The following is a 23,056-nucleotide window of genomic DNA, read 5'->3' on the forward strand; positions in this document are numbered from 1 at the left end:
AGTTGCAAGGAAAATAACAAATCACAGATACATTTTACAACTTTTTTTGGAAAGGGCTTTGTACAATTGATACTTTTAACACAGTCACAGTCAAACAAAATATATACTGTATATTTTGTTTAAAAAATAATAATACATTTCACATCTAAAACTTGAGATAGTGATTAAAATTATTGTTGGTGAAAAAAAAATCTTTAAAGTGTGATGACATAAGCATAATCTAACGTAATTTTGCATTATTCAGATTTTTTTTTAAATACATTTGTTCATATTTATCCATAATCCTAAATATTTTGTTATTGTCACTACACAATTACCAGTGCTAAATGGTTCTGTTTCATTTGGCTCTTGGGATTTAATGGATGGGTTCTGGTTATTATAACCATACACGAGATAAGATTAAGAACTTCACATAGGGCCCACCCCACACACTTCCTACCTGCAGCCACGATAAATCCTTGATAAAACCCATTGTTCCTACACCTAACCATTAAGGTAGCTGTGGCCGTTTATGATCTGATCAGCAACCGGCTATCCTTAACAACTAGGGTTACTCACTGAGCCCAGCCCAAACCACCCACTGCATCACTAGCTCTTCACAGTGGTCATCAGGTAGACACCTCCCCTCATCAGTGTTTCACTGAATTAATGTCCCAGACCTACCCCACTCTGAGCTAGTTTTACAGTCCTGCTTTACCCTTAAGCATCAACAACCCTAAATCCACACTGGCCTCCCTGGTGACTAAGGCTGTACCTAGCCCCACTGGCACCGTTAATGCATGCACAGTGCCACCAGTTCCATGTGACCTTTACATGCTACATCTCCAACAACAACCACACCAGCACCTCTACAGTGCAATTCCCAACTACTCTGTGCGCTCCTTATCCACAACCACTGACTAGACCTTTCAGCTGTTTCTGATAACTCCTTCACTGGTTAATATTATTTGTCAGATAGTTTTGCGCCAAATATGTTTTTACTCATTTTATGGTTGAGAAATTGATTATGTGGCATGTGTCAGGCAGTTTTGGACATGTTTTATTTGCTCTTAGGTCAATTTTGGGCTCAAAATCAATGATGTTCAGCTGCTTGTATTTGATTGGTCCATGTCTATTGAGTATCAGGATTATATATGGACAGAAAAGATGCATATAAATATACAGGTGTAAACGCACCCAAGATTATTTTAAAACAGATTATTTTAAAACCCTTCTGGAGGCAGTGTGAGATGCATATATCAAAGTGGCAAACTGGTGACTCTAGAACTAAGTGCAAATGCATGTGGTTAAAATCTGATCAGGATGTCTCGCCCACATACTAGTTTTATTAAATGACCAGGTATAAACAGAGTCTACAGTTTTGTTCTGTCACAAATTCAGTTTTTTAATTCAGTTTAGTGCTCTGGAGTCAATGATGTGGCTCAAGTCCTGTTGGTTACAGACGGTAATCTCATGCTTAGGTTGGGACTCAAAGCGCTGTGATTCTTGGGCTGTATTCAAATTCTTACACAAACTACAGGCCTAATTAACTTCTACTATAGCTATGCCTTAGCTGGCTTCAGAACCATACTTCTCAGTGCTGTATCTGTGGAAGACATTACACACAGAGTTTCTTGAACGAGGAGAAAGAAACAGAAGTGTGCCTCTTCACTGTCACCAACAGACTTCATTAAATGCTTTCTGGTGTGAGGATTTTGTGCCAGTTCCCTTGACCAGCAACTTTAAGAAAAACAAAAAGGCCCGTTGACTCAGGCCTCCTACAGTTGAGTGGGACCCAAATGAGTGAAACCACGAGTCTGGAAGCAGAACCAAAGAAAACCCCAAAGAAATACATACAAAAATAATTATGAGTATTTATACTTATATAATAAGTATTTCACATGTAGACTCTCCAAATGACAGTCCAAGATTGGGTTTCTGAAGATGGCATCCTAGGGCCTGGCAGTACCCAATTATGTTCGCCAACGTATTTGACGTATTCTCGGTTGTTTACAATGCCAATTACCCAAAAATATATTTTCCCACTCTGCTTGCAACATAGAGCATTTTCCATTTTTGTAGCAGAGTGTAGCGTGATTATGAAGCAAGGACGATTCCAACTGCGTGTTCCTATTATTTTGCCAAATAAGTGTCACCTTCTAGACATAGATTTATTGTTGTTTTTTTATATTATTTAAAGGAAATTACATATTTAAATATTTAGACATGTAATAAATTTCATTTACAGTCATATGCAAACATTTGTCTTGGCATGGTCTGCTAATGAGTGGAAGACACTCTAATTTTCAGTTCAAAAATTAACATATGATGTCATTTGACCAGGGGCGCCCACACCTTTGTGAAGTTAATTTTATTTATTTGGTGTTTATTTCACTACAGTACAAGCTACTGAAGGGTACCTCTGCTCCAGTTGGTGAATGTATCACCATTTATTATCACTTGTATTTATTTCTATTAGACGTGTAGCAGCCCATTCACAACATTTGCTTTAAGGTAAACTTAACAGTTCATTTACACATATAATTTGACCAGTTGTACTCAGAATTATACATGTGCATAATCACCACTGATATATTCCGTACAAAAAAAGAGGAAAAGAAAATGACTGAAACTTCACTAAAAAATAAAAATAAAATAAAATAAAAAAATAAGAGCTTATGTATTAGGTGATGTTTCAGAAAAGAAGATTCATGGTCATGGTTGCAACACTCCCCGAGCCCTACGGAAAACCTCCTGGAACAATATTTAAATCTGGTAGTGTTTGCTACTGGACATAAACAGACGATAGAGCTAAAAGTATTGCCTCTCTATTCTCCTCACTGGCCGTCTCTAGCTTCAGGCCATTACTTTTTGGCAGGTCTATTCTTCAAGAGCAACATTCTTGTAATGACAGTGTTTTAGAGCTGTTACGGTTTGTTATGTTTTGTATGATCATTAGAAATCAACAATACAGAGATGTATACATAAAGTAGTGATAAGCACAACAGGATCCATCTCGCACACAGATAAGGCCCGGTTCACTGAGTCCATAGACAGGGCCTTACTTGTTTACACTCGTGTTGCACTCAACATTGGGTGTGCTCTGCTAATACCTTTAACAGAGTCCTATTTCCCTCATTTTGTAGCAAAATATATGCAGCAGTCACCCAATAACAAGTGTGTATCCAAGTACAACATAGACATGAATCTCAAAAGAACATTATGCAATTGTAGTCATATATCTTTGTATACATCTACCATCATATATATATCTATATGTACCACAAAATAAATTCTGCTCAATATCATATTCTCAGAACCCCAATATAACAGAAAGCTTGCTTTGTGTATGAAAATACTATGGAGAAGCTATTCTCATAGCATGTGAATTAAAACTAGTATAGATCCATGTATGTATTGGCCCCAAGGATGTTAAGAATCCCATCCAACTGTCTTTTGTTTTTTTTCCAGAATGGGGCCTAATGTGCCACAATCAGCACAGTAGATCAGTCACACCACACTGAAGCTTTTGAGTTAACAGTCTCTGGATGTCCCATTGTGTCCCATTAATCAGTAGAGAGTTTTGTAGTCCAACAGAAAGCAAAGCAGTCTTGGGTGGGGGACAAAAAAAGATGGTGAGGCTATACCCCCAGCAGCATACCCATGAAGTCTGAGCCGTTCTGTATTGTGATGGAAGCTCCTGCTGCATTGTCCACAAATATGGATGTGTACTGGCCAGCCTAGAGGACAAAAAAATACCAGTCATACGTTAGCATTCACTCATAGGCCAGATCACAGTGTGCATTTCATTACTGTAAAAATAAATGCATTTTTTTCCGGAAAATCATTTTTCTATTTTGTTTAAACATGTTTCTCTAAACACTCTGTGAAATCCCACAATAGACAGATCCATAGAAATGTGCTAAAATTGGATTCCAATTTATGAATTTTGATGTAAAGTTTTCAAATTAAATATTTTTTTTTGTTTGTTGTTTGGACAGCGATGGAACGTGACCCAAAAAATAGTACAATGACTGCTTTTTCTCAAAGAGTGAGTAAACATTCCCCCATTGACAAAGACATGTCTGAGCATAAGTGAAAATAGAAAAGATCGTTAAATATTTTGGTGAAAAACCCTTACAGAATTTTTCCACCTCACCCCAAATAAAGCTGATTAGCCAAGACAGCCAATTTGGCATCCGGACTTTGCTTCTTTACATTTGCACTGGAGCTGCAGGGCTATTGTTTCATGTAATGGAACCTTATTTTCCATCAGTTAGAAATCATGCAACACTTCCTACAAAATGAGTTGTTTTCCTTTCTCCCAAATTAAGTCATGGACATTTGCACCCTGTGATTAGGTCTCTCCATCACACACACAATGCTGCTGAGCCCAGAATGAAGGCTGAAGGCTAACTTAAACTGCTGTTAATGCACAGTCATTAAAAACCTTAACAGGCTTGGAGGAGAACACTAACCGCCAATTCTGTTACATCACCTAATGGACATGTGCATGCAGAGGAACTGGGGGGGAGGACAGAAAAGCATGTATTGCTGTGGTACTACACTACAGACTTTATTGTGGCCCTTTATAGAGGAGAAGGCTCGCTTAAGGCTGTGCACCACCGGCGCTTCAACCTGAGAGCTCTTAAGACCCCTTCAGCCTTGAGTACCCATTAGTACAAACAGAAAAACCTGGCACATGCCCGTTAATGGGTATAAACAGCTGGGGAGAGTGGAGGAGAAGGAAGTGAATGTATGAATGAATCAATGAATCAATCAATCAAACAATAAATGAATGAGTGAAATATGAGTAACAGTAGTTCTAAGGGAAGAGATTTCTTTATAAAGGCGATGAACCCAAAAGCTAAGTTCATCACTGCATAATCAATGGCAAATTAATGAAGTTTAAGGTTATGACATTCATTCATTCATTCATTATCTGTAACCCTTATCCAGTTCAGGGTCGCAAGGTATAGGAACACAACCTGGAGGGGGCGCCAGTCCTTTACATGGATACACACACACATATTCACTCACACACTCACACCTACGGACACTTTGGAGTCGCCAATCCACCTACCAACGTGTGTTTTTGGACTGTGGGAGGATACCAGAGCACCCGGAGGAAACCCACGCGGAGAGAGGGAGAACACACCACACTCCTCACAGACAGTCACCCGGAGGAAACCCACGCAGACACAGCGAGAACACACCACACTCCTCACAGACCATCAACTGGAGGAAACCCACGTGGACAGAGGGAGGACACACCACACTCCTCACAGACAGTCACCCGGAGGAAACCCACGTGGACAGAGGGAGGACACACCACACTCCTCACAGACAGTCACCCGGAGGAAACCCACACGGACACAGGGAGAACACACCACACTCCTCACAGACAGTCACCCGGAGGAAACCCACACAGACACAGGGAGAACACACCACACTCCTCACAGACAGTCACCCGGAGGAAACCCACACAGACACAGGGAGAACACACCACACTCCTCACAGACAGTCACCCGGAGGAAACCCACGCAGACACAGGGAGAACACACCACACTCCTCACAGACAGTCACCCGGAGGAAACCCACGCAGACACAGGGAGAACACACCACACTCCTCACAGACAGTCACCCGGAGCGGTAAAGGTTATGACATTTGTAAGCTATATTAGTTGCACGTAGCTCCAGTGAAAAACTAAAGAAGCAACTTAAAACAACAAACATCAACTACGCTTTGGAGACGGGGAATGTTTTGCTCAACTTTATCAACATTTACCGAAGAATTCTTGCAGCAGATACTCACCTGGAGTTCCAAAAGTCCATGAACATACACTGTGAATATCTTGCTGTTACTCTCCAAGCCAACAATCATCTCCAAAGACCTGAAAAAAGTGAAGGGAGTCATTATTTGAAGGTAACCTGATTTTGCTGATTTTTTTTTCAAGCCTTGATGATGTAACCTGTGGGTTATTCATAGAGACGACACAGAAATGTATGTCTCTTTCGGAGTACACCTTTACGAATGAGGATGCGAGACTGCCGCGGGGATTAATATTGCTTTCTGGTAATGGTAGTGTTCAGGCAGCTTGTGTCAGATCTTCTGGGAAACGCACAAACTGAAGTGACATGTTGCCTTGTATGATTCTCAGTGGCTGTTTTTAGGCCCCTCTCTTCCTGCCACATCCACCCACACTTCTTGGGTGGAAAATAAAGAAATTTTCATGGTGAATCAATCATGCTGGTCTTCTTGCTAGCTGCCATCTCAACAAACCTCATCTCACATTCTCAGCATTTTCAAGTGGCCGTTAGGATGGAAAAACCCAGTTCATTTTTTCCAAATTAGCCCAAAATTATGGGAACCGTTATTCTTTTTTAGACTGTATGCAACACTCTGTATCAGCCCGAGTAGCTGTCAATGACTTTGTTCTTAGTTAAGCGCACTGTACTACTGCAGTGATATCTAAACAGGTTGTGCTTGGTTTATGATGAATATATTCATCTCATTAATCGCTTCAGCTATTTCTAAACATGACTTTGTCATAAAAGGGCATGTTTTTCACAAGTGGCTAAAGCTGCCCTAGTCAGCTGTAAGTGCTGCTATTGTCATGTCCACCTCCATTGTAATGGCCATGTTTTTGAAATAAGACATTCAGCAAGCATCACATGTTTGGCCATGTAATCTAAGTGGAGGCACCATTAAATAAGGTTTGAGAATATACTGTTTAATCTCAAGTCCATAGAAACAAGCCTGCAAAAGCAGAATTCGTCATGGCTGTGAAGTCACAAAAGTATCATTAGAGCCATCCATAAAGACCCAGACATCCAGATCCAGAAAGACCATGGTGAATTCTGCATTTTTCAATGTCTATGAGAATGGCAATGCGAATGTAACTTTGTGTTCCATGCGTTTGAGCCCCGCTGCTTTGTGAATTAGGAACAATAGAGGCCGGACAATTATCAAAGAGGTCACTTCCATTTAAACTCTTAAAGGTAACGGTAACAAAAAATACCCTGTTTAATTCCAAAAGAGATCTCTAGTGCATAGAACCCTATTGCTTTTGTTCAGATTTTTCTTATTATTACAACTGTTTATGGAAAGCAGGACCAAACATGTAACTGAAGATCAGGGGAATTCAATACACTGGCAGTAAATGGTTGTATATAGACCCTTTAAGTAAAGCTTGACGAACTCAGATTTCAAGCCGCTCTTCCCCACCTTACCCTGTGCACCTCAGCTGTTATTAGGGGCACGTAGGACCCTTTAGAAACAAATATGGCAGACCAGACAGAGGGTTTGATTTTGTTTTTAAAGGCCTGCTCCTGTTTAACACAGGAAATGCCACACAGGCCAGAACAGAAAGCATGATTTACAGCCTGTAAATTCTGGCAACAAATACATTGGCATTGATACAGTGATCAGTTTAGTAACTGTCCATTGAACCTTTCTGCCACAGTGTAACTAGAGCAACACCAACAACTAATTATTGCTGGCTTAGGGATTTGCCTGGATCTGCCCTTCTTTCTCTTCCCCCAGTTTCCTTGTCTTTTCTTTTACATAAGCTAAAATCATTTTGTTTGATTTGTTGAAGAGGACTTTTATGACATGTGTTCACTTGCCTGAGCCACTGAAATAAGAACCACATGGCCCTAATTCCAAGAGGAGCCCAAAGAAAAATACTCATTTTCATCACTGCTGATGTATTCCTGTGAATCTGGGACATACATGAATTTATGTAGATGCGGATGTGGTCTATGGAAATGGAGTGCGAATCAGAGCATTTGGCCATGATAAATACATCGGGGGAAATTATACAGGCGACTGACTTTCCTACCAAAATTGCTTGTATCAGCATGGACGTCTCCCACAATGCCCTTGTTAACAGAGCTGACACTGACAACAGACATAGATAAAGCCACCGCGACTGACAAGCGCCATTATGAGGTCGACACCAGCGTCACACAGAATGTGGCCTGCAATTATACGTATCACATTTTTAACATCGTAAAACTGAGATGACATCCTGATGTGCAGAAACACTGCCATCATGTCCAGTGGAATTCCAGTTAAAGGCATGATCAACACATCGGTGTTGTTGTGCCTTTTTAATTCAAATGAGCAAATTCTAACCTGTGTATAACGTCATGTTAACTTTTATGTAAACACCTACACTATTCCTCATCCCTGTTTGGAAATCTTCTGGTTTAGGTTTGATTTTCTGTCACATTACAGGAACAACATGAATAAAACTGTTCTTGCTGCAGCTAGGCTAACATTAGCATGCTAATTCGCTTTCTACAGCTCGACCCCCGCAGCGAGGTTATACAAAGGAAGGGAAATTAAGGTGATTCTTGATAATTACACACATCATCTCAGCTTTCTTTTTACAGATAAACCACTTAATCAGCATGTACCCATGCGCCGAGTTATGCTCCAGACCTACTGCAACCCTGAACTGGAAGCGGTTAAAGGCTAAGAATATACGAATAAAAATAAATGAATGGTTCTAGGATTTAAGTAATATTTGGTTTTCCAGATAAAGTTTTTGTTATCTACCAAAAAAAATGGAAAGTTCGTTAGTAGAGGTTCCACTGTATATATATATATATATATATATATATATTCAATCAGTTTTGATTAATAATACTAATTATAATAAACATTCACTAATAATAATGCTTGATTCATATTTGAGGCAAACATTATACATAAAACATTAATTAAATGACTCCCAAACCACACGTTATTGATTGACTTTGATTTTGTTTCATAAAATTTACTTAAATTAACTTGAAATAAGGCGGCAGGGTAGTGCAACAGGTTAGTGTCGGAGTCACACAGCTCCAGGGTCCTGGGGTTATGGGTCTGAGCCTTGCTCCAGGTGACTGTCTGTGAGGAGCGTGGTGTGTTCTCCCTGTGTCTGTGTGGGTTTCCTCCGGGTGACTGTCTGTGAGGAGTGTGGTGTGTTCTCCCTGTGTCTGCGTAGGTTTCCTCCGAGTGACTGTCTGTGAGGAGTGTGGGGTGTTCTCTTTGTGTCTGCATGGGTATTCTCCGGGTGACTGTCTGTGAGGAGTGTGGTGTGTTCTCTCTGTGTCTGCGTGGGTTTCCTTCGGGTGACTGTCTGTGAGGAGTGTGGTGTGTTCTCCGTGTCTGCGTGGGTTTCCTCCGGGTGACTGTCTGTGAAGAGTGTGGTGTGTTCTCCCTGTGTCTGCGTGGGTTTCCTCCGGGTGACTGTCTGTGAGGAGTGTGGTGTGTTCTCCCAGTGTCTGCGTGGGTTTCCTCCGGGTGACTGTCTGTGAGGAGTGTGGTGTGTTCTCCCTGTGTCCGCGTGGGTTTCCTCCGGGTGACTGTCTGTGATGAGTGTGGTGTGTTCTCCCTGTGTCTCCATGGGTTTCCTCCGGGTGACTGTCTGTGAGGAGTGTGGTGTGTTCTCCCTGTGTCTGCGTGGGTTTCCTCCAGGTGACTGTCTGTGAGGAGTGTGGTGTGTTCTCTCTGTGTCTGCATGGGTTTCCTCCGGGTGACTGTCTGTGAGGAGTGTGGTGTGTTCTCCCTGTGTCTGCGTGGGTTTCCTTCAGGTGACTGTCTGTGAGGAGTGTGGTGTGTTCTCCCTGTGTCCGCGTGGGTTTCCTTCAGGTGACTGTCTGTGAGGAGTGTGGTGTGTTCTCCCTGTGTCTGCGTGGGTTTCCTCCAGGTGCTCCGGTTTCCTCCCACAGTCCCACAGTCACATGTTGGTAGGTGGATTGGCGACTCAAAAGTGTCCATAAGTACTTACTTTATTAACAGTTATAAAAACATATGATTAGATTATCTATTTCTGTGTAATATAGTACGAAAAATATATATTTTACATCTGTTCTAATGTTCTAGCCAACTCTTTTACCTCTGTTATAAAACTTCCTATAAAAATGAATATGACTTATACCTAGAGACGTCACATGCTCTGTCAGAAAACTTCAGAAATATTAAGGGATCTTTTATTATCATTCATTCATTCATTGTCTGTAAGAGCTTATTCAGTTCAGGGTCATCCGGACAGACAGTTGCCCGGAGCAGGGCCCCAGGGCCTTAGAGCTGTGTGACATCTTTTATTATTTTGTACAAAATATTGTGGAAACATCAATAATAGATCAATTATTGGTCAAATCTTTTTTTGTGTGTGACATTGCAGTTAATCTCCAGTAGTTTTATTATCTTATATTACTTTTATTTTTTAGAAAACAGGAGTTCTGACAAAGCAGTCAGGGTATTCGACATCAGTTGTAGAAATCATTATGTATATAAATGCAGCAGTGTATCCTAGAGTAATCTCAACTGCTGGATTTGGTGGCTGGACAATGGCTTGCTGTCAAGTGTTGCTAAGTGGACACTCACGTGTATCTATGGCAGAGTGATTCGATGCATATCAGCACTCTGACGTTGTCTCTGGCTCTCAGCTGGTTCTTGCTTTTCTTCACTTCGCTGTGGTCTGCAAAAGAGTAGAAGCAATCACCTTTAGGTCAGGAGCTCCATGTCTGTTCCAAAAGGAGTGAGTGCATTATACTGTTTGGAGGCCAACTGAAGGATGAGAAGAACAAGGAGGAAAAAAAAAGAAATCAAATTTTCCTTTAGCAGAGTAAACATGGCCTGAAGCCTGCACAGTGTCTTCGGTAGTGTAAACATGAAGGTATTGCCATGTTCTTGACAGTAAGTGCTGGGGAATTGTTATGTCTCATGGAACTTTGTATTTGCGACACAGAGACCGAGCCAATCACTCTGGACCTCCAGCACGGTCAGAGCATGGGTCAGCAGAGCTGCAGAGCTCATGCCATGGTCTGCTGCTGAGAGCTCAGTGGTGGCACTGGCGCTTAGGAGAATTTATCCTGCTAGGGCTCAAGGGGCTTATTTCACTACAACCCAACATGGCTGTCTCTCTGTGAAGATGGATGGAGCCAGTCGGGGATCCACAAGCCCATTTCGGAGAAGCTGACTATAGACAGGGCTGTGGCTGTGTGCTTTCAATCATGGCGCCAACTTTCCTTTTTCATCTTAGTAAGAGACTGGCACTCTTCACTCCCCAATCCAGCTTACTCTCTGCTATGCATTCTGTTGCCTTTTATGAGGCACCATTGTGCTCTGCGTAGAAATGCATTGAACGTGTGCTAAATTGACCTACCCAGGCTCCGCTCACAAAGGTGTTAATTTATAGCCACTGTGGATGTGTATCATCTAAACTTGGCCCTAACGTGTTCCTTGTATTTTTGATAGTAAAAGGCAAGTTTAATCCCTTTTGGGATTGTAACATGCTGGTATCATCTGACATCATGAAGCTAAATGTAGGTAGCTACGTACCTGCCATGCTAACTAGCCGCCATACCTTAGTTTGGCTTCTTTTCTCAAACTATAAAAGCATTTCTGTCAATTTTTTTTGGATGAATAAAGATGCACTTTTATACTTTGACCAAGATGAGGGGTGCACAACAATGAGCTAAGTTAATTAGTTTAATAACTGCCTCAGTTGATCCCGATCCCATGGTTAGTCAAGCACACATTGTGTTATAAGTGTATATAATTAGGGTTAGTTTTTACAAAACGTAGTTCCCAATGTAGTGAATGTGTGAGTGTGTGTCGCCCTGTGAAGGACTGGTGCACCTTCCAGGGTGTGTTCCCGCCTTGCACCCAGTGATTCCAGGTAGGCTCTGGACCGACCACAACCCTGCTATATATATGATATGTGGAATGTGCAAAGGTTATGGCACATATTTTCATTTTTTCCCTAAAAATACTTGATCTCCTCCTTCTTTCTCCTTGGCTACTGTAAAAGCTAAATTATATTTAAGCCATTGGGCCACTTTCTAGAAGCAGTGAATCATTGGATTGTGGGATAGCAATGTAAGCTATGGTAAGTGACTGCTGTGAAACAAAAGAATGAAGTGGCGTAAAGTGATAACGCGAGGTGCTAATGCTTGGCCCCACCCCATTAAAAATAGGTTCCTCTAATCTTCACTTACAACTGATAAACAGAACCCTTTCCAGCCATGAAAAAATTCCTGTGATAGATGTGTAACAAAGCACCTTCTTACCAATATGGACGTTGGCAGAGAACTGATAAATTCCAGTGATGGGAGCTGTAAAACGGCCAGTGGACTGATCCATCCCCGTACCTCTGAGGAAGGCACCTTTGGCAGGAGGCTGGAGGTAAGAGGCAGGTGAGAATTATTGAGAGCTGCAACGAAGGCCAGACGCCAAACAAACAGTTCCTGGATCCTTGAAATGAAATCTACAGGTCTAAAATCCCCAACTGTTGATCTTCAGAAACAGGAACAAATGGCCAACTATACTAAAATCTAGAGTGATTATTTAAGCCCTGTTTGAAACAGTGATATTGTCTGCTCTTTGGGAAGGTTTTACATTAGATGTTATAAACATTGCTGTGAGGATTTTACATCATTCAGCTACATAAAAGTCAGTGAGGTCAGGTAGTGGTGGTGAAAGGTTAGTTTCAGAACTCATCCTGAAGCTTTTGGGGTGGAGCAGTATCTCTTGCTTTATTCCTCCTTTATGGCTTACTCTTGGCTGTGCGTACGGTGACATAAGACTCAAGGGCAACTGCTCCAGACCGCCTCATTTAATATTTTTCTGGAGATTATACAAGCTGCATTTGCAGTGGGTACACCATAATGTAGACGAGGTGTCTACAAAAACTTTGGACATATTGTTTATGGTGAGCATATTGGGGGCATGCCTTTAAACAGTGTTCCAAGTTAAGAACGCCTTTTCTTTTGCAAAAGTAGTTTAATACTCCAAAATTTAATAACCACCACATACACTGTTACAAAAGAACTCATTTTAGGGTTCGGTTTTGGGAGCACATAGCAGTAAAATGATCAGAAATATGCAGGAATCTGCCAAGAAGCCTCCCATTCTGTTTTTGATCAGCACTGTATATGGGGCAGTCAATGCCAGGCCACATTATTCTGTATTACTCTTCAGAATGCATCAGAGCTTCCAGGCCCTTTTCTCAGAATGATTTTCTCAACATGTGTGAAATATAAGTGGCCAGTATTGTTAAATACTGTTAAAAAACACTTCGTCAGCTTGATGTAAAGGAAAAATTAAATATAAGTATTTAACTGTATATTTATTACAGTCCTTTATTCATTCATTCATTCATTATCTGTAACCCTTATCCAATTCAGGGTCGCAGTGGGTCCAGAGTCTACCTGGAATCATTGGGCGCAAGGCGGGAATACACCCTGGAGGGGGCGCCAGTCCTTCACAGGGCAACACAGACACACACTCACACCTACGGACACTTTTGAGTCGCCAATCCACCTACCAACGTGTGTTTTTGGACTGTGGGTGGAAACCGGAGCACCTGGAGGAAACCCACGCAGACACAGGGAGAACACACTACACTCCTCACAGACAGTCACCTGGAGGAAACCCACGCAGACACGGAGAACACAGTACACTCCTCACAGACAGTCACCCGGAGGAAACCCACGCAGACACAGGGAGAACACACCACACTCCTCACAGACAGTCACCCGGAGGAAACCCACGCAGACACAGGGAGAACACACCACACTCCTCACAGACAGTCACCCGGAGGAAACCCACGCAGACACAGGGAGAACACATCATACTCCTCACAGACAGTCACCCGGAGGAAACCCACACAGACACAGAGAGAACACACCACACTCCTCACAGACAGTCACCCAGAGGAAACCCACACAGACACAGGGAGAACACATCACACTCCTCACAGACAGTCACCCGGAGCAGGACTCGAACCCACAACCTCCAGGCCCCTGGAGCTGTGTGATTGCAACACTACCTGCTGCACCACCGTGCTGCCCAGTCCTTTATTGTTGTGTAATTTGATAGAATAGATTTTACAAGGCATATTTCTTTGTAAATAACAACAACCAAAAAACTGAGCGATCATAACTTAAAACATCTATTTTTATACATTCGTATGCAAGCGTTTTGCTGCCCCATTAAGAACAACATTTTAACACATTGTAATGAACAATAGCTGTTGGCTGAATTCAGCCACTGGGAAAAAAAAGTCAAACGTAAAACGTGGCCTGTTCAGTTTCTATAGCACCTTCTGTATTTTCATTTTAAATTTTCTTTGACATTTTCCACTTAAATTGGCACATAAAAATGCCCCGTTCATGTGTGGTCCGTATGTTTATTTATTTTAAATTATAAACTCTATAAAACGTGTCATCTGATCCAGGGGAAATTGTGAGCATGATTGTACACTCCACTCCACGGTTCCCGTAAGGCCCATATGTCATGAAATCATGCACCTTTCAAACCCTGTCTTACAAGGGTGAGATGCTTGGCTCTACAGCCTTTGGAGAATCTTGTCTACGTTCATCAAAGGCCTATTTTTCCATCGCTGCTGAAGGGGCCATTTCAGAAATCACAAAGGTTTTTTCTTCCCCCTCCTCTTTCTCAGTTTATGCCAGCGTCTGGTTCCTCTGTGCCAGCTCCGTCAGAATGTCACAGGGCATAGCTCTTCCTTGAAACAGCATGCCGTTTCAAACGGCGTCTATTTTTACTCCTCACCGCTTTCTAGTCCAAGACCCAGACAGAGTACCTTTTGTGCAAAGCCAAGAAAGCAATGTGGCGCATTCGGAGGAGCAGCTGTTTTTCAGGACGCCCAAGTTTGGTCCTGCCTGGATGACCGGCTAATCTGAGACGTCTCATCACTGTCCAGATGACAAGAGCTAATCAAGCAGCAAATGCTGACAGTTCTGGGCCAATCTACGCTACATACACTTTCGAAGCGAAAGGTTTATTTAGAGAAGTGCCATAAAAGAACCACTTCGCGTTCCCTAAGGAACCTTTTGGTAAATTTTCCTCATGTTTAGGGGAAAAAAAATCTCTGGCAAAAAATAAGAAAAGTTGGTCACTCTAATATTCTATATTTATCGTCCATTTAATCAGTCCTTCACAGGGCAACACACACACACACACACATTCTACTCACACACTCACACCTATGGATACTTTTTTGAGTCACCAATCCACCTACCAGCGTGTGTTTTGGGACCGTGAGAGGAAACTGGAGCACCCGGAGGAAACCCATGCACACACAGAGAGAACACACCACACTCCTCAAAGACAATCACCAGGAGGAAACCCACGCAGACACAGGGAGAACACACCACACTCCTCACAGACAGTCACCTGGAGGGAACCCATGCAGACACAGGGAGAACACACCACACTCCTCACAGACAGTCACCTGGAGGAAACCCATGCAGACACAGAGAGAACACACCAACTCCTCACAGACAGTCACCCGGAGGAAACTCACGTAGACACAGGGAAAACACACCACACTCCTCACAGACAGTCACCCAGAGGAAACCCATGCAGACACAGGGAGAACACACCACACTCCTCACAGACAGTCACCCGGAGGAAACCCACGCAGACACAGAGAGAACACACCACACTCCTCACAGACAGTCACCTGGAGCAGGTACCTGGAGCTGTGTGACTGCAACACTACCTGCTGCGCCACCGTGCTGCCCCTGTTGTTCTTCAGACATTATTTGTCCATATTCAACCCGTCCTTCAATGGTCAGGACCCCCAATCAACCACCACAGAGCAGGTATGGTTTTGGTGATAGATTATTCTCTGCGCTGCTGTGACACTGATGTGGTGGTGTTGTCTCAGTGTGTGTTGAACTGACACGAGCGGATCAGACACCAGTGCTGCTCGAGTTTTACTCACTCTGTTAAACACACCTACATCACTTTTAGATGTAAAGGAGATAGTAGCTCAGGTGTAGCTGCGGTTTGTGTTGGCCATCCTGTAGTCCTTCATCAGTGGTGCCGACAGGACTCTGTTAGTAGATTTTTTTTATGTTGGTGGTCTAAATCTAGTAGTGAAACTGAGGGCTTTAAAACTCAAGCATCACTGCTGTGTCTGATCAAGTCGTACAAGCGCAACTCACACTAACACACCACCACCACGTCAGTGTCACTGCAGCGCTGAGAATAGTCCAGCACCCAAATAATACCAGCTCTTTAAATTGAATATTTAAGAACATGTGGCTTTTTAAAAGTGATAAAGATCTGTTTTTTGAAAGTCTTTTCTCAGTATTTTAATCATCATATGTACTAAATATCTGATGCAGCACTACAAGTTTCTATACCAGTTAAGGCTCCTTTAAGGCAACACCTGGCTGGAAGCCCTTCTTTTTTTGCAAGTGTAGTTTGCACATGCACATAGAGACTCCGGGATTTGGAAAGCATTTCCCAAAGTCGAGGAAATTTGGTATTCTTTAAAACTGTCACCAGGACTGCGGCACTTGTGGCCAAGTGGAACCCGGACCAAAGTAAGCCAAAGCAAATCCTTTTCAAAAGACTGGAATCTGTGTTGGCAGCCTTTGAACGTAGCTGCAAAAAAAGGAGTCACCCACATTTGCGCTTTGGCAGAACTGTCATTTAGACCCAGTGAGTGTCTCTTGGCTTTAATGGATTGCTCTCGTATTTCATTTACCTGCTTTCTTCCCTCTTTGCCCATTTGTAGTATATTGAAATATCTTTTCTGATACACTTTGGATTTAGGACGCATGAGAGAAACCTATGATATAGCGCACCTGCTTTTGTTTTCATGCATGTGCGCATTTCTGTACATTTTACCGTAAAAGAGAATGGCTAGATTGGGACTGGGAGCCCCTTTGTGGTGAGGTAATTCAGATGGAGATGATAAAAACAGTAAAACAGTGGCTGCAGAGAACAATGGAGAAAGAAAAACACACAGAGTGATAAAAGACTACTGCGGATAGATAGAAATACTGGAAAAACACCATTGCCTACTCATGATGTTATCATTAGAGGCTTCACCTTTAGATGTATGTGCTGGGCCGGCGCACAGTAGATGTGTTTTCAGACATTGGCGGTGAGCGATGGGGCACAGGAATCGCTGTACTTATTATTTATCTAGGGCCGCACGCCACCTCCCCAAAATAGTCATCAGTTTAAAAAGCTTTTGATCATGCAGAACTAATAGATTCCCTCGAGGAGTTTGTCTTGCCATAGCTCACTCTCATATGACTAGACGAGATGATGCAGTTCTACAAAACTAACTCCAAAAATCCTAGGACAGTAGGGAAAGTGCATATTTAAATGAAAATCATTTTTAGAAAGAAAAAAAAAACAACACACTGGGTCAATGCAGTGTCCCCATCTCCATTAGAAATGGACTGCTGGCACAAACTATGATTTTAATGCTGTGGAATGCTGTAAATTATAATAATGTACATGTAATTTAGCAGGATTTCAAAGTGTAAGTTCGCATGATTGGCAAGATTCAAGAAAGATCTTAAGTTAAGCATGTACACTGGATTAGAAACCCTTCCTAGAATTTTTAAAGCCCTTAGTTTCACTCTCATAGTCAAACAACCAAAAATACCCATTCAACAGCGTCCTGTGTCACTGATGAAGGACTAGAGGACGATGAAGGGAGAACTAGAGGATGATGAAGGGAGGACTAGAGGACGATGAAGGGAGGACTAGAGGACGATGAAGGGAGGACTAGAGGACGATGAAGGGAGAACTAGAGGACGATGAAGGGAGGACTAGAGGACGATGAAGGAAGAACTAGAGGACGATGAAGGGAGGACTAGAGGACGATGAAGGGAGGACTAGAGGACGATGAAGGGAGGACTAGAGGACGACCGACACAAACCTTGCAGCAACAGATGAGCTACTGTCTCTGACTTTACATCAAGGTGGACCAACAAGGTAGCTGTGTATACCAGAGTGGACAGTGAGTGGGCACAGTGTCTAAAAACTCAAGCAGCACTGCTGTGTCTGATCCACTCGCACCAGCGCAACACACACTAACACACCACCAATATATCAGTGCCACTGCAGCGCTGAGAATGATCCACCACCACATCATCTGCTCTGTGGTGGCCCTGTGTGAGACCTGACCAGTGAAGAGCAGGGTGAAATGGGAATAAGAAAGTATGCAGGGACACAGGTGGTCTACAGTCTATAATTTCAGAACTACAATAAAAAAAAATAAAAAATTAAAAGAAATTAAAAATAAACAAAACCTGGGCCAAATCACACCTCAGCTTTCATTAGAAGCCTAGAAAACCAAACTGAAGTGCTTTTATTTTGGTGACATTAGAAGAAGAACCAATTCACTGAAAAGTGAATTCTTGGAAGAGCTGAAGGAAATAGTTGAAGAGAAGAACCAGTTATAAGATGGATGGATAAAATCCTGAATGCGGCAGTAAGAAACATGAAAACCCAAACAGAAGACAGGATGTTTTGGAGGCACAATATCTATTTGGTCACCAGGAGTCAGAAACAGCTCAGCAGCACTTAATAAAATAGCAATCTTTGGAATGATGATGTAGAGGGGTGTACCCCTTGTTTGCAGTAGTCTTATTAAACATGCACCTATAGTCTGTTTATTGTGTTGTGCTTGTATACATATATATCAGTGCCGGATGCTGGTCTTTCAAGGAGGGGAAGCTCAATTTCGGCTTACATCATAACATGTGTCGGTTTATTTATACGTAAATTCTACCCTCCGTTCCTTAAAGCACTGTGAAGCTGTGGGAATGATTGAGAGGAAAGCCGCGTCTTTACCAGTGATAAGAAGCTGATTCTGAACAAAAGTTAATCGCGTTGTAGTGCATATTTATTCAATGACATGTACACACACACTTATTTTTTGACATTTTAGAGGAAGCTGAGTTTCCCTTGCAGTCTTAGAGCAATCGCCGCTGATATATATACATACACATACATTATATTGCCAAAAGTCTGCCTTTGAACGCATATGAATTTGAGTGATGTCCCATTCTTAATCCATAGGGTTTAATATGATGTCACCCCACCCTTTGCAGCTATAACAGCTTCAGCTCTTCTGGGAAGGCCTTCCACAGGCTTTAGGAGTGTGTTTATGGGACATTATGACCATTCTTCCAGAAGTGCATTTGTGAGGTCAGACACTTATGTTGGACGAAGCCTGGCTCACAGTCTCTGCTCTGATTCATTCCAAAACTGTTCTATCAGGTTGAGGTCAGGAGCAGGCCAGTCGAGTTCTTAAACTCGACACAACTCAGTCATCCATTTCTTAATGGACCTTGCTTTGTGCACTGGTGCACAGTCATAGTGGAACAGGAAGGGGCCATCCCCTTTTATATATATATACATTCAAACACTCAACAGAGCATAAACTAGCACTGTTATTCTGGTCACTGTCACTGGTTCAGAAATAGATGAAAACGCTAAACATGCTCTCTGTTTACAGGCAAGGCCCTGCCCTTTAATGAAAAGATCCTATCAGCTCCCTAGTGAAGTCACAAGTGGGTACCTATGTGATTTTTGCCATTATCTGAGCCAAATACTACAAAGTCTTTTGTAATTATTCCACATTTTACTAAATCAAAAAACAAATATGCTATAAAACTTTGCTGTGGCTTTAGTAATGAAGTTATAGATCTCTCTCCGTCTCAGAACAGTGGTCTTGTATTGGCTGATGGCTGGTGAGTGGACTGCCCTCAACACTCACCGTCTGGAAGTTCTGCAACTCTGTCAGTGTCTTCTTGTCCACGACCACTGGGCCTCTGAGCTTACAGTGAAAGGCCTCCTCGATTCTCCTGTACGAGGCCATGCCCTCCAGAGCCAGGAGAGTGGTGGGCAGCTGGCTGGAGCCGCCGGACTTGTCCACTGAAGCTCTCCTCTCCGTGGCCTCTGACCGAACACAGCACACAGACATGCATCACTGTCTGCTTCAGACGTGACTCTGAAGCCAAACTAACAACCGTGGTGACCCCAAGGTCTGGGTCCAGTTAAAACATTAGCCGTCACTTAACATCTAATCTATCACAGGTTTGCTAGGTGAGAGGTCTGAATGTGTGAGGGTGAAAGGAATGGAAAATCCCATATTGTGTGCATATTACACCCAATGGATCAGAGTTTTCAAATAGCATATGGCTACCACATGTAAATGAAACGTTATGGTTTTTTACAACACTTAAAATTATGCTCTTTCTATGAGTTTCTATTTTATTTTACCCCCTTTATCCACAACTGAACACAGTCTCGGGGTCTTAATGAAATATCTGTGATATGCTTTAATCAAAATACCACAAGGATCAAACACCACAGCAGTGTTCAGAACAACCTGGGCTAGGTTTCCAAAAAGGATCTTAGAAAAAAATAAGATTCCTAAGTGGTAGACTGCGCATCACACTTAACTCTCTTTCCCTGTTAAGATCATTTTAACACTAAGATGTTTTCTGAACATGTTTACGCTGACCTGAGCGCAAAGCAGTGACAAGCAATTAGCTGTCGTTGTTAGCAATTTTCGCTAGGTTTCTTCTCTGGTGATGTTAGACTCCAGTTCCCCCTATTAATTTGCCCAAGCACTGAACACATATGTACTCTTTAAACCATATCCATCTGTATCCTTTATTATTTATGGCCTACACCTATCAGCCAAAACATTACCACCACATCCTTGTTTCTTCAGTCATTGTCTATTCTCTTGGCTCCACTGACCACACAGGAGCACTTTGTAATTCTACAATTGCAGACTGTAGTTCATCTGTTGCATACTTTGTCAGCGCCCTTTAACTCAGGACACCCACATAAAAGCAGGTATGATTTGGCTGATGAATCATTCTCAGCGCTGTAGTTACAGTAACGTGGTGGTAGTGTGCTAGTGTGTGTTGTACTGGTATGTCTGGATCAGAAACAGCAGTGATCCTAGAGTTTTTAAACACCTCAGTGTCACTGCTGGACTACAGTCTGTAATTGTAGAACTGCAAAGGCTACGTATACAGTCAATGGATGGTGAGTGTAGAAACACTGATGTGGTAGTAATGTTATGGCTGAGTGGTGTATGTGTCATAACATAATTTGTAATGAATTCTTTATTCTTTAATCCTCTCTTTAACCCTTTGTCTTTATATTTCTGTGTAAGATGTGTTCAAATTACATCTGTTCTGATTTGTTTGCCTTTTAAAAAGCAGTCACTGAGTATACTGAGTATATTTTCACTGTGAGTGGGTGGAGCTAAAGTGCTGTAGGTAGAACAGGTGGCTATAAGTCATAGCTTGCTTCTTTTGACATCACAAAATGACATGTTAAACAGGGTGCTAGTTTCCATACATGTAGTGCTTACATTTACATCAAGCTACATATTAAATTTGATTTCCATAATATAAGGCCATTACATTTTGTTCACTGTGGCATCATTTGGAAGCTGAAGATATGCTAATAGATTTCATGGAGAAGTCCGGGTGTTTGCATTTGTCAGAGCTCACCTTTGATCATTGCTTTAAACTCCTGCAACAAAACCTCTTGAGTGACCTCTGCTCCGGGGGACCCTGGAGGGCCCTGGGGCCCTGGGGGGCCAGGGGGTCCTGGAGGTCCTGGCTGAAACACAACACAGTTTAATTGAGACTGTATTCTCTGGTTGACTATGTATTGTTAGAGTTCCATGCAACTTGTTGGTGAAACCAAACAAATAATTAGAACGCATCACAACTTCTACTACATTTAAAATTACACAAGTAAAATTTAACTTGAAGTAAATAAAGTTGTGTGTAGGTTCCAGCATGTGGAGTCAGTGAATCAAATACACAGTGCAAACTGCGCTTAGTTATAAGGCATGCTACAGCAGGACATGATGTATTAAACACAATGCACTAAAGGAAATACAGTCCTGTACAAATGTCAGGCAGCAGCCTTTGGTTTCTTTCATGTTCAGTGAATATTTGCAGACATCCTTTCGAACCCATAGTTTTAAGTTGCCTTCTCACATCTGAAGAAAGAGTGAAGCTTCATTTCTTTTCCAAAAAAAGCAATTTTTGATGGGTTCAGTTTCTTCAAATCATTTTTGAAACGCCTGTTTTTAATTACATTTTTTGTTTGTTTTCCCCTTTTCTTAGATTCCTTCATTCTAATCTCCTCAGAGCTGTCTCCAGGAAACAAGTTAATGAACTAAAAGTGATGTCTGTCTTGGTTTAAATAAATAGAGCCCAGTCTGACAGGACAGAAGTCTAAAAGTTATGTGTGAGGTACTTGACGTTTGTTACACGTACCAGCGGTCGCTTCCGTTTCCGACACTTTCCTGGGAAGTTACCCACTGGTCTTTTTACAAAGTCCATCCATGATCCATGTGGGTCCACTCTTTGACCTTCAGTAACCTGTGAAAAATAAAAAAATAAAAAATAAAATTAACAATGAAGAACATTCTGCTGATGTTGCGTTTGGTAATAGGTTCATGCTCTTTTCTCACTGCCTCGGTTCAGACATTTTTTATTCTCATTTTCATCCTCAATGAGCCTTTGTAGGCAGTGTTAATTATGCATTTTATCAGATGTGTTGGCCTGGAATTATTCTCCATTTGGCAGAGGGGGCAAAATATTGTCGGTATAACTAGATCCAGTCAGTCATGATTTCTGATTACATCCCACTATTGGAAAATCCTGTCTAAAGATACTATTAAATGGTACCAGACCTCAAGGCAGGTTCTCTCTCTCTCTCTCTCTCTCTCTCTATGTCTATGTCTATTGCAGTAAAGGAATAAGTTTGGTGGGGTGGGTTTTGCTAAACATATTTAAACACTGTTTCAATTAACACTCTGTAAAAGTGCTATGTCAAGTATTCCCTCTGATCATTTATAATCATGGAATTCGATCAGCAAATGTAGTTTTAGGAGTCTTCCCCATGGCACTTATTGGTATAGCATGGTGTGTTTGCCCAAGCCAATACATTGAGGACAACGGTGTCGCCCACTACGCTACAACAACCACCAACCAATCAGACCTTGTTTGTGATCACCCTACAACATGAGTTCTTCCGAACAAAACCACCAACCGCAGTTTCCCCAGATCTACTCTTCCATAGGGTGCTCTCTACACGTGCATACAAGTCGTAGTCCAGTACAGTTTAATGCCATTATTCACAGTGGATACTGAGCTATTCTGGCTTAGTCTTTTCAGTAAACATTGAAGACCTGAAGCTCATTTTTCACTGGAAGCCTGTTCGTTCGCACAGAGGTTATCAAATATGCAATCTCGA

The 23,056-nt window shown here is 42.0% G+C and overlaps 1 protein-coding gene across 1 annotated transcript in view; it reads right to left on the reverse strand.

The window, feature by feature from the left end:
• Nucleotides 1-2,372: 2,372 nt before the first annotated feature.
• Nucleotides 2,373-23,056, reverse strand: part of c1qtnf12 (C1q and TNF related 12) — a 35,310-nt gene continuing 14,626 nt past the window's right edge. The window contains exons 2-8 of the mRNA XM_066673016.1: nt 22,075-22,179; nt 21,295-21,406; nt 19,536-19,717; nt 12,049-12,157; nt 10,361-10,454; nt 5,795-5,873; nt 2,373-3,719 (exon numbers count right to left, since the gene is read on the reverse strand). Coding sequence (XP_066529113.1) covers nt 3,621-3,719; nt 5,795-5,873; nt 10,361-10,454; nt 12,049-12,157; nt 19,536-19,717; nt 21,295-21,406; nt 22,075-22,179 — 780 coding nt within the window. The 3' untranslated portion in view covers nt 2,373-3,620. The remainder of the gene's footprint in view (nt 3,720-5,794; nt 5,874-10,360; nt 10,455-12,048; nt 12,158-19,535; nt 19,718-21,294; nt 21,407-22,074; nt 22,180-23,056) is intronic.

This window comes from Hoplias malabaricus, chromosome 5, assembly GCF_029633855.1.
Source record: "Hoplias malabaricus isolate fHopMal1 chromosome 5, fHopMal1.hap1, whole genome shotgun sequence".
Classification (NCBI taxonomy): Eukaryota; Metazoa; Chordata; class Actinopteri; order Characiformes; family Erythrinidae; genus Hoplias; species Hoplias malabaricus.